The 13,035-nt window shown below is 35.1% G+C and overlaps 1 protein-coding gene across 2 annotated transcripts in view; it reads left to right on the top strand.

Moving 5' to 3' along the window:
* Positions 1-13,035, top strand: part of CEP152 (centrosomal protein 152) — an 85,670-nt gene that overhangs the window by 49,864 nt on the left and 22,771 nt on the right. For both annotated transcript variants that reach the window (XM_063091771.1, XM_063091772.1), the window contains exons 13-18: positions 2,203-2,328; positions 2,941-3,050; positions 3,818-3,946; positions 4,085-4,220; positions 7,952-8,233; positions 10,621-10,752. In XM_063091771.1, the coding sequence (XP_062947841.1) occupies positions 2,203-2,328; positions 2,941-3,050; positions 3,818-3,946; positions 4,085-4,220; positions 7,952-8,233; positions 10,621-10,752 (915 nt within the window). The remainder of the gene's footprint in view (positions 1-2,202; positions 2,329-2,940; positions 3,051-3,817; positions 3,947-4,084; positions 4,221-7,951; positions 8,234-10,620; positions 10,753-13,035) is intronic.

Here is a 13,035-nt window from a genome sequence, read left to right on the forward strand (position 1 = left end):
AGTCAGGGCCCACATCTGCACTGAACTTTTTATGAATATAATAAAATAATTTTAATGAACATATTAAATACATAAAGCCTTTTTGTGTCTAGTATTCAATAAAGATTGTTACCTTACTGCAAGTTGTGGTTAAAGCTATAGTCTGATTCCAAAAGCACTCAATAGGCAGTGTTCAATAGCCAACTCAGAAGGTTTTTAGCTAAAATCTTTTTAGACATAGAGATTAGGAAGATAGTATGAGAGTTGGCGTATTAAGTTTCTTGTTTTCTTGAAGATAATGTATTCGGTATTCCACCTTTAGAAAGAAATTTTGTTGTGACATTCAAGTAGTCCATCTCTTTTTGAAGATCTTCATAAAGGTACTGTGCTGACAGGTATAGGTAACTCAGTCCCTGTGTGCCTACAGTGTGATCGGTCAAAACTGAGTATAAAATCTAGCCATGAAGAGTTTTTCAGTATGTTAGTACCATGTTACTTTCAGATCCATCAATAAAAACTCACTAGTCTGGAAAGAAGCATAAGTGAATATCATAAACTTTAAAAAGTAGAGGCCAAGTTACAAAAAATGAAAGCCATTCTAGTGCATCTTTTGACTGGTAAGGGGATCGCAGCCCTCGGCATGGTGTGGTCTGCACCACGCTCAGCCAGTGAGCACACTGGCCATCCCTATATAGGATCCAATCCTGCGGCCTCGGTGCTCCCAGCGCCACACTCTCCCGAGTGAGCCATGGGGCCGGCCCAGTAAAATTCTTAATATTCTCATTAGTACCCACCTCCATCTGGAAAGAAGCTAACAGAGTAGGTATTCTTAGCTCTTCTTTCTTATACCTGGGGTGGTAGAAATAGTTTCTGGGAAAAGATGGCAAGTGGAAAGGGAGAACTCAAAACTGGAGCTGTCTCCCTCAGAAGGAAGTGAAGACTCTATTGCTCTACACTGAATTGGAAGACTGATCCAAAGCCTTGTTGTTCTGTCACCCTACATGGGAATGAGATATAGATGCCTCCCCCTCTCCCAATGAGTACACTGAACCTTAATAGAGGATATTTTCTAAACATTGTAGAAGAGAGCTCAGTCCACATACCATCATAAACCAACAAGACAAATAAAGTAGATGTATTTTTAAAATCTTTGTGAACACCCCTCAATGAATAAAGAACTCATAAAAATAGATAAGGAAAACACTCAGATTGTAAGAGGAAAATGTACAAAGTTAAACAAATGGAGAAGTCTGGGAAGATGAAAAAAACTAATGAACAGTAAAGTAAGGGGTTCCACTCTGGTGGCAACACAAGAAGTGCAGATGAGAGCAATTGTTAGATACCCTTTTCCCATCAAATACAATAATTATTTAAAGATAATCACTGCTGTTGGATGTGAAGAGAGTTGGACAGATTCGTGTACTACCTGACAATATACATTTGTATGACCTTTCTGGAAAGCAATTTGCCAAGGTTTATCATGAGTCTTAAAATTTGTACCTATTGAATAAAATATATATCCATGAGTTAACACTGATATAAATAAATTATACATAAGTAGAATAAATGCTGATCTTAGTGGATGAAAGTATGATGAGAAATAGGATAGTTTCAAAGTAACTTCTCATAAGATACTAATTACAAGTCAAAAAATAGTAAATTTGCAATAGAGATGCCTGACTACCTTCATCAATCAGTCATCACCAGTAACAAGGCATATTGATGTCATGGGTTTCCTGCAAAGAGCACACATCACTTCTTGGCATTTATGCCAAAGATGCATAACCTGAATTTAGTAAAGAAACATCAGAAAAACCCAAATCTAGGGACCTCCTACAAAATAAGTAGTTAGTACTCTTAGAAAATGCCATGGGTTTGAAAGACAGACTAAAGAACTGTCCTAGACAGGAGGGCAGCAATGAGACATGACAACTAAATGCAATATGGAATTGTGGAGTTGATCTTGGACCAGAAAAAGGACACTAGATGAAAATTGGAGGCATTTGTATAAAATCTGTAAATTAGTTGGTAGTATTACAACCATGTTAATTTTCTGGTTTTGGTACTTGTACTGTGGTTATATTTGGGGAAGATGAGTGAAAGATATATAGAAATTATTTGTTCTGATGTTGCAATTTTTTTTAAGTATGAAATTATCTCAGAATGAATATTAAAAATTTTTTTTAAACCTGAATAATTTTTTAACTTCTTTTTGACATTCAGATTAAAACAGATACCTCAGAAAAGACAGCTAATCAATTATGGCCTGTCTCGTCTTCCGATGTGATTGCCAAAGATGACATTCTGCAACTTAAAAATGAAATTCAAGTTTTACAACAACAAAATAAGGTGATTAAAAAAAATCCTGTATTTTATGAGGATTTTGATAGTCTCATTAAATACAAAGATATGATAGATTTTTTGAGAATACAGAGGCGATGAGTGAATTAGTAGACAAGTATATTAGTAGGTGGTTATGGGTTCCAATTATTTACCTTTACTAGTGGTTCTTGTGTAGTACTGTCATTGGAAGGTAAATTAGTATAATTCCAGTTTCCTTTCTATATAGTAACGTGGCTAATCGAGGTATTCTTTTCTTCCTAGCCAGGTCTTGACGAAAAACGTAAAACCTTGCTTATTTGGATGGTTGTTGAAGATCATTGAATTCTAAGACTTATTTTAAGGCATTAGTTAGCCAATACTTCTCTGGTTAAATGTTTTTATATATTTCGAAATAAATACATAATTTTAACTTTTACTCCTATCAGAAAGCTACTTGTCAAATAAATGAATCTATGCTCTTATCAATGCATGAAGAGACTTTTTATTTTGTAGATTTATGAAAATGATGTGTTAAATAATGTTATAGGGGAGAGATCAAGCACAGAGGATGTTAAAAATGAGATTAATTAATGAGAATAATGTTTATTTCCTCTAAATACTTTATTCTTTGGTGTCTAGGAACTTAAAGAAACTGAAGAAAAACTGAGAAATACAAATCAAGACTTATGTAATCAAATGAGACAAATGGTTCAGGATTTTGACCATGATAAACAAGAAGCTGTGGATAGGTGAGGTCTATACAGGTGCTTGTCTCCTGGGTGCCCTTCCCTCCAAGTTCCTCCATGCCCCCAACAAAAAAGATTCAAGAGAAATGATGGTGTGAACTCTCCATGGTGAGATCTTTCTTCATTGGCTGAGATGAGTCCCTGGCTTCTCAAATCAGAATTTGGAACATATTTTCCCTAGAAACAATATTATGTAGTAGGTTGGGTTCTATAGCACCATTGAAACTGAAGTTCGCTGAAATATTATAGCTTAGTGTTTGTTTTGTTTTGTTTTATTTTTTAAAGCTAGCCTGGGAACTATTCTGTATAAAGAAAAAAGTCTGTGGGTGGGAATATGTCTTCCAAATACCAAATCATAAACTTGGAAACAGACTTTTGGAATATAACTTACTTGTGAGTTGGGTACTACTAGTATTTATGTTTAATGTAGATGACTTGTGATTTTGGAACTACACCCTCAATTATTTCAATTAAGTTTTTATAAACAGAAGTCCTCAGCATAGACTAATAGCTCCAATTGAAAGACCAGAGCATTCTCACGTCCAAGTTCCTAATTTTTCTGTAGAAACATTTGAAGAAAGAAAATTTCAAAGATTCTCATAAGATCATTTATTGTAAATTAATTATTACCACTTTTGGCCTGGCAAAAGCAATCTGACCTTACTTATAATTTGCATTAGAGGCAAGGGGTGGGAAAGATGGGAGGAAAACCATTTCATTTTGGTGTTTCTAGTAATGCTGGGCATGGCCTTAGATTCTGCTGTTTCTAGGTGTGAGAGGACTTATCAGCAACACCACGAAGCCATGAAAACCCAAATACGTGAAAGCCTATTAGCAAAGCATGCTTTGGAGAAGCAGCAGCTCTTTGAGGCTTATGAGGGGACTCACTTACAACTTAGGTGAGATTAAAAGAATTTAGCTACCCTTTGAGCTGTAAAGACTACATTTTCCTATTCCATAATTTAGAGGAAAATTGTTTATTATGCAGCCATCGTATTTTTTTGTGGTCATTTAGTTGCTGGTTTTGTGTATCTAAGGTCTGACTTAGATAAGATGAATAAGGAGATGGCTGCTGTTCAGGAATGTTACCTAGAAGTGTGCAGAGAGAAGGATAATCTAGAATTGACTCTCAGGAAGACCATTGAAAAGGAGCAACAGGCTCAGGAGAAGAAGGTACAGTACAAGGTTATGTTTTATCTACATCATTTCGCTTCTTATATCTCACTGTTGTCATTTAAACTGATACACTTGTTCTGGGGAAGTGAATAGGGAAGGTATTCATACATCTTTTTACTTTTGGCTGTATCACACTAATATAGCTCACAAAATGCAGTAAATATTGAAATGATTATTAAAACCTTAGTGGAAAATGGGATATATATAGAAGAAAATGATTTTTACTTATAGATTTATTTTAGAAGGCACAAAAGAGTGGACCAGAGTCACTTTAGTTCTGAACCCATGGATTCTCATTTTTCAGTCATTCATTGACTATTCAGGAGACTCTACAGAGTCCTATGAGCACTGCAAAAAGTATTCCTTCAGAGCCCTTTTGCTCTGACCCACCTCTCTCTCAGTACGTAGTTGTCATTTTATTCTGCTGGGAAGAAGGGCAGGAGTTTGAATGGAGATCTCATGATAGGGAAGGTGCTGATGTGGAAGATATGGAGAGGAAGGGCAGAGTGTTAGGACGACCTCTTTCAGGGAAGCTGGAGGGGCTATCAGAGATTCTCTAACTCTGCCCAGTTCTTCCAAGTTGCCCTTGATGAGTGTTCTGGAGTAAAATCACAGGTAAACAGTCGCCCCTCCTCTTTTTTTCTCATCCTGGCTTGGAGCCTCACCCAGACAAAGGGTCTGACTCTTCCTTACACCTTGGACCAGCCAGCACAATTTGAAAGCCACCTGCCTCAAGATTAGAAAATGTTTTTAAAGGCTTGAATAAATGTTCTATACAGAGGTTTTTGAATAAGTTATATTAAAGCAAGCTGTTGCTACCACAGACTTAAAAAGAATAGTAAAGAGCATGTGAGGAATTCAGTTCATTTAATATTTTGATTATTTTCGAATAGATTAATATGGTAAAAAAAATGCCTTGTATACATATCATCCAGTGGAAAAAGAACTTCTAAAGGGAGCTGTTTTAGTTAGTGCTGGCAGCATAAAAGTTAGAAAGGATCTTAAATTACTTAGAAATTGAAGACTTAGCTTTCAGTAACATTTTAAAAATTAAAAGAGGGAGAAGATCTCCAGTGTGATTCTTTTTTATAAATATAAATTGGCAAGAACATAAGAGTAATTCTCTCAGAGGTTGTTCTTTTCAGTAATATTTTTTTGGTACTTTTAGAATAATCAATTTGACTGTAAAATTGGATCTTATATAATAGGTCAGTTGCAATTAATAGCTGCTACTGACTGATAATTTGGCTCATGAGTGTTTGTGCATAAGTGCCAGAAGGAAAGTTAAAACTACAATTTGGCCCTTCCAACAAAACCCCACAAAACTTAGAAGTTGAAATTTTTTTTCTTTAAAAATTTTAAATTGTCATGCATTAAAACTGACTTTTTTTTTCCCCCCTTTGGGTGTAGTTCTATAAAATTTTAACACATGTATAGATTCATTAAGATTTGGAACAGTTTTATCACCCTAAAAACCTCCCTTGTGATATCCCTTTGCAGTTACACCCCCACCCCCATTTAAAGGGACAGTATACTGAAAGCATTAGAAGTTTAATTTCTTCACTGGGAATTCTTTAGTATTTTTTATCATAGGTTTATAAAAGCCCTTGGAAGTCTTTATAAGCCAATCAGAACTGAAATACTTTTATATTTGGGAGACTTTATCTAATCTTTTCATATCCTCCAGAGGTAGGCAAAATGATACACCGATTTGTTTCCTAGGAAATGTTTCACACGCATGCAATGGAAGAATCTTGCTAAACTCTAGAGCAAATTAGAGAACTTATGGGGGAGCTCTTCTCTGCAGGGCCTAAGCCATTTCCCTGCAGTTAAGCTTTAAGTAGGGAACTTAGTCTGGACACAGAATTTATGAGATAGGTAGCACCAAGAGTCCAAGGGTATATTTTCTTATTTCCCAATGGGGCTGTTTTCTGAAACACTTGTTGAGCCACTTGTTGAGTGGGTAAAGGAGGAGCTCAATTTCAAGTTTTAAAGCTTTTATTAGGACATAGAACTTTCCTCACACGTTAAACTGGCTCATTCAGAGGAAAGGAAAAAAAGTCATATACAAAGAACCTTCAGATTGGGTAGTAATCAGCAGAGGCCATGAATTTGCAGGCAAGGCAAAGATGATCAACATTCCCATTCATAATGCCATTCCTATTTACTTTGTGGCTTATTTATACAATTGTAATACAAACTAAGTAAATCCTTCTGAGAAATTAGAGGGATTTGTTTTGTTTTGTTTTTGCTATTCAAGCCATGCACAACAAGTTTAAATGTTTTGAGCTTGGAGACTTAATGTTATGCAGAGATAATTACTAGAATTTTGTTTAAAGAGACAGCTATTGGAGGAAAGAGAAGAATATGTAAGCAAACTGCAGATGGAACTTAAAGAAAAGTACCAAGATACTCTGATGATGGAAAAGAACAAGTGGCTGAAAGAACAAGAAACTGATATTAAACAGCAGGTTGAAAATGAAGTGATGTTAGCCAAAGCACACTGGGACGAAGAACAGAAAGTGGTATGTATTAAAATTTCTTTCTAGTCACCATGTTTAAAAAATATAGTACGTGTTAACTACAGAAGACAGTTCTTCCCAAACAAACACGTAATTTTTAATTGCCAGGTACATACATAATCCCATTTTACCCTTTTAGAATGGGCTATTATCAGCTTACCCAACTAGCTTAATTTTTTAAAAATTACCCCCTCATAACTCCTTAACCCGATTCAGGATATAACAAGTTTATTAGGTACTTCTTTGACTCCCCAAAATTAAATCTACTCTGGTAGCTCTAGATTAATATCTATAATTAAGAAATAAATAATCCGTACTATAGATTAGAAGAAGATGTAATAAGCAGGCTCAGAAGCACAAAACTTATTACCTCTTTTGCCTACTTAGCAAATGGGATTAGGAAATGCTAATAGTTTCCTAGAAAGTAAAGGACCAAATTATGATCTTAAAAACTCATTTGGAAATGAAAAAAATTCTCAAGCTTATTTAAGCTAGATTCTCCTTTCCACAAAATTGCTAGTAATCTGGAAGTCAGGGAAGCAGTTTGAGAATTCTGGGTATTTAGGAGGTGGAGAACAGGAAAAGAGAAAAGCAAATTTTGCTATTTCACAATTTTGCTGATGACTGTGTTTAGATCCGTCTTACTAAGTTAAAAGTGGAAAAACATCATTAAGATATTCTTCCAATAATACCTCCACTTTGAAAGCAGTCTACTCAGTAAAATTTAACATCATAACAAATAAGATTCTAATGTGTTCAAGTAAGTAAAACTATTTTTTAGATTGTTCAATTTTAGTTTCATTAATTAGATTTACTCAGTGCCTGCTTAGTGGAAAGTGTGGTGTTGATGCCAAAACACATATTAATAGCAAAAGTTTTTTTATTCTTTTTTTAATCATGCCATCTTTGTGGTGGCAATATCAAAGCTTCCAGAAAGTTGCATATTGAGAACAAGATTGACCTAACATACCATACTTAAGTTTTCCTTGTGACTTTTGTCACATAGTTAAGGTCAAAGAGTAACTTTCCAGTTTTACTTGAGAATATATTTTCATTGACTAAATTTCTAAACCTCGTATAATTACTACAACAATGTCTAGATGGTTTTCAAACACAACTGTGGTTGCTTTTTTGGCTAGCTATTAATTCTAGTTTTTACTTAACTCAAATATTTTTCTGCTCATATGATTTTTCTTCTGAAAACAGATCAAACAAAAACTCATTCAACAGCTTGAAATGGAGTGGCAGTCTAAGCTGGATCAAAGTGTAAATGCAATGAAAAAGATGATCTCAGACTGTGGCAGCCAGACTGACCAAGTAACCACCACTGATATCATTTCCAAGAAAGAGATGGCAGTTGTGATAGAAGAGCAGACGCAGAAGATCCAGCAAGAGTTAGAACAAGAGAAAGAGATCGCTGTCAAGAGGGCTTTGAAGAAACTCGAAATCGAATTGGAACTCAAGTATTGTGAAAATATTGCCAAACAGGTATTAGAAGTTATTGGAGGCAGGGTTATTAGAGTAAAATACTGGAACTGCCTGTCTACTAATGAAAACCTGTAAAATGCTACCGTTAAAATTTTGTGCATTGCTAGAGTAGAAAACCTGTTATATTGTTCCTAAAACTTTCTTTATTATATTTCTGTCACAAAACTGTCACCCCCTCAGTTTTTCTGTATTTTTTTTTTTTTTTTTTTTTTGTCGTTTTTTCGTGACCGGCACTCAGCCAGTGAGTGCACGGGTCAGTCCTATATAGGATCCGAACCCGCGGGCGGGAGCGTCGCCGCGCTGCCAGCGCAGCACTCTACCAAGTGCGCCACGGGCTCGGCCCTGTATTTTTTCACTTTACAAAATGTTTGCTCCTCTAAGATCAGTCTACGCATTAAGATACCTGAGGTTAAAGATGCTAGTTTTACAGCTTAACGAAGCACAATTTAATTATGAATCTTTCATATCTACTTTTATAGAAAGTCTTCCATTACAGTAGTTATATAGGTACATATACATAAGCAAATAAGCTATTTAACAATATTTGTGTTGAGACTTGATACAGAGTTGAATCTGTAGCCATGCTCCTTAAGTGGAATCTTGTCTATAATTCCCACCAGCTGCCCCAAAGAGGTGCCATCATCTTTCCTTTGAAGCACTCACAAAACTAGTTTTTAACTTGGGCAGCTTACTTGATTTCAAACAAATGTCATACTGAGAAAAGTATAGTCTGTGTTAACAAAATAAAGATGAGTTATCTGTTGTATTTATGCTATCTATTACAGCGATTCTCACAATTTTTGGTATCAGGACTCCTTCACACTTGAAAAAATTGAGGACTCTAAAGAGCTTTTGTTTGTGTGAGTTATATGTATTTACTACATTGGAAGATAAATCTGAGAAGTTAAAAAAAAAAAAAAATAACCAAGCACACATTCCATAGGCTGTCAGAGCAACAATGACATCATCACAGAGCATGTAGCCTCTGGGAACTGTGCTGTTTATGCATTACGGATGGGAGTGAAAAAGGCAGAGAGTGTCTTGATATTATTCTGAAAATATTTTTGACCTCATGGATCAACTGACAGGATTTCTAGCCCTCAAGAGGTCCTTAGACTTTGACATATCTATTATGTATTTATTATTTTAGATCTGTTACTTATTATAAACTCTTAAACAAGATAATACCTGAAGTAAGATTTTTAAAAATATACTCAGCTTTTGATAAATACCTGAAATTCTCTTATTTGTTACATTGTTCTGCATGATTTTACAGGGCATCCTTAAAGTCTGGAAACAGACAAATTATGTAATGGTATCAAGGACATCTCCAATCAGTTAAAGAAAACATTTTCTGAAATGTTTACTAAAAGGCTTGAACAGAATTAGGAAACTGTTCCATCGACAAAGTGTTTATGGGTGCTTCTCTGGCATTTATGCGATTATATATCTTGTGAAGAAAAACAAATAGCATAATATAGTAGAAAGGAAATGTTTCATAATAACTTTTTAGGGAATATAAGTTTCTCTAAGAGCTTTATCTTTTCCCCATATTTTTAACTCCCTGGAATTTACATGTGAATGTATTTAGCACTTTAGTGAGAAGTACTGCCTCATATATCAACTCTGCTTTTGTATCTATGTATGTATATATATGCATGTGTGTATCTGTGTGCATTTTAAACAGAGGCATAGGGGGAAATTATTTAATAAATGATCTGATTACTGGTGACCGATTTACAACCAGATCACCCTCATAATTCATCGTCTTAACTTTTTGCCCGAATTGAGATATCACCCTCATTCTTTAGTACAACTCATTCTTCACAGTAGGAAGATTTGGCAGGTATAAGGCTCTAGCCTACCCTGGTGCATCTGTGCATGTGTATATGTATGTATGTGTTGGGCATGAGAAGTGAGGAGGGGGTGGGTATATTGATTGGACAGCAGATGGCACCAAGCAGTTCTCCAGTGGGCCTTCTCCTTTTACGTGAGTTTAATGGGAGTTGTTGGAAATGGCAGTCAGTACTTTGTATAAAAGTTTTCTAAGATAATATTGGTCATCAAACATTAATATGAGGGTACTTCAAAAAGTTTTTGGAAGGATTCACATTGTCTTTTAAAACTGTATTTTTCCATGAATTTTTTAAAGTACTCTCATAGATTCCTACTTCCTATTGTGGCATTTGCATGGGACAGTATGGGAAATTTAGAACAGAAGGATTAAAATCTACTGTTTGGGATAGAGTTGGGTATCTAAGGTCAGTGTAACTGTGATGTAGTGAAATACAGTGTAAAATACACATGAAACCATAGTTGCTATTTGAAAATGGGGCCATTTAAAAATTTTATACGCACTTTACTCTTTCTCTTGCTATTGCCTGCAGGTAGAAACAGCCGTGCAGAATGCTCGTCATCGATGGCTGGAAGAACTGCCTGGGCTTGCAGAGTACAGAGCACGTGTGAGAGCAGAGCAGAAGAAGTGGGAGCAACAGCAAGAGATCTCTGTGGCCAAGCAGGTAAGCAGTCTCCCGGAAAGGAACTTTAGGAGGTCTTCTTGCCACATCTCTTCTCTCATCTCAGTCCCAGGAATTTGTACCTACAAATAGTGTTGAAGGATTAAATATGAGAATGTGTGTTAAGCATTCATTCAGAGCCTCAAAAGTGGTATCTGCTCTCTTCTTCATCAAGTAGTTCAGGGAGAGAGAATGTATTTTAGCTTCTTAAAATTCTCATAGTCAGGAGGATAACCTTAACTTAGAAATTAAATCCCATTGCATCTTGCCCTATCTTTGGGCGAGATTGAGAACAGATATTTTTCTGTTTGTTATTAGCTATACTTTAGCCTTTCACATGCTTAAAGATTGTTTTCTGTGCTTTGTCAGTAGTCTTACCTTATCACGTTCTCTTTGATAAACAGCCAACTCTCCTTTCAGAGATGTTATATTCCTTGACTGGAAAACTTGGATATTATATCCATGTGTACTCTCCCAGCTTAATTTACTGGCCTAAACCATGCTAATCAAAATGACAACAAACAGAACATAGTTTTGAAATTTGACACAATAATTCTAAAATCTATTTGGAAAATAAAAGGACTAGAAATTTTTTTAATTTCTAGAAAAGAAGTCATAGTCCAGCCTTTAACACATAATAGAATATATTGGAAAGAAACAACTAAACACTATGAGTCACAAAAACAGAATTATTTTTAATTTAGTGCAATATAGGCTTCAGAGATAGGCCAACTATGAATAAAAGCTTACTAAATAGTTTCAAAACAAGGGAATGAGGAGTTATTTCATAATAAATAGTCTCATGAGAGACAGATAACACTTTGGAAAAATTAAGTTTACCCACCCCGTGCATCACAATAAACTCTAGGATGATGAAGACGTTAAATATTTTTACATGAAAGTAGGGAAAAATTAAAAGAAAATGGAATATTTTATATTTGTATCATACTAAGTCAATTTTGTGGTAATGGATGCAATATCAAAGATGAAGTAATAGGTTAAAATGACAAACACTTAAAACATTTTTGTTTTTGTAATAAGTAATAAAATAAAATTAAGCGGATAATAAAAATAAGGAAAGTAAATTAATCAAATGTGAGAAATATTAATACTAATATTTGATTAAGGAGCTCATACAGAGCAGATAATCTTCATAAGTCCAAGTAGCAAAAAAATCACTGGAAGAACATTCATAACCTACTAGTATTAGGGAAATGCAAACTAAAACAAACTTAAGTTGCCATTTTACAACACACGTATCAATCCTCTCTTCTGAATTGACATAACACGCAGTAGAGCAGATTGTAGCTTCAAGTCTGTGCTGCCTTCCTAATGTCACAACCATTTTGGAAAATAAAGTGTTGTATAATAGAAATGGTTCATACCTTGTATTGATCGACTTATTTTGAAAATTAAGGAAATAAATAATTCAACAAATAAAAATCTACTTTAATATTTTTCTTAAGTTATGTGATAGTACCTAGTACATAGGTGTTCATTACATTATTCTCTATACTTTTTAGTATGTCTGAAGTATTTCAAAAGGAAATTTGAGGGAGAGAGAAGAAGAAACAATACGATGGTGAGGATATGTGTCTCAGAGCTCAGACACCAAGTAAAATAATAAAGTTGGGTAGAATATAGAAAATAAAATATGCCAAGAGATCATTCCTTATGAACACAGAAGGCCTGAAATGTATGTGAATGCAGAAATACAGAAATGAGAGGACAGAGTTTGTGTTGCTTCTGAAATTTTATCAGAAATGAGAATCACCTGTAGAGTGTTCTATATTTGTTATAGCCTAGATTCCTGGGCTTTACTCCTAGGGATAATGATTTGGTAGGTCTGGAGTGAGTCCTGAAAATGTGCATTTCTAACAGGCTCCCAGGTGATGTGATACTGCTGGTGTTTGGACTACATTTTGGTGTGACTACCAGTATTCTAAATAATTATATCAGCCACACAGCCTACTTTTTTTTTTTTTTAGTAACTGATATGTCATGGAGCTCAATTGAGCAGTTCTGTTGTAGTCTATGAATAAAAAAGTGAATCATTTTGTAGTTTACGGCTGTATCACCCTGAACATGCCTGACCTTGTCTGCTCGGTGAAGCTAAGCGGGATCAGGCCTGCACACAACCTAATGTTAACATGTGCATCTTTCCTCCAAACCAGAGGAGGTGTGGAAAGGGCCAGCTTCATAGCATTGGCTGGAGAATTCTTTTAAGATTAGAGTAATTAATCAAGATCGGTGACAGTTTAAAGCCAGTTTCTAGAGTTCAGAAGT

This window comes from Cynocephalus volans, chromosome 3, assembly GCF_027409185.1.
Source record: "Cynocephalus volans isolate mCynVol1 chromosome 3, mCynVol1.pri, whole genome shotgun sequence".
NCBI lineage: Eukaryota > Metazoa > Chordata > Mammalia > Dermoptera > Cynocephalidae > Cynocephalus > Cynocephalus volans.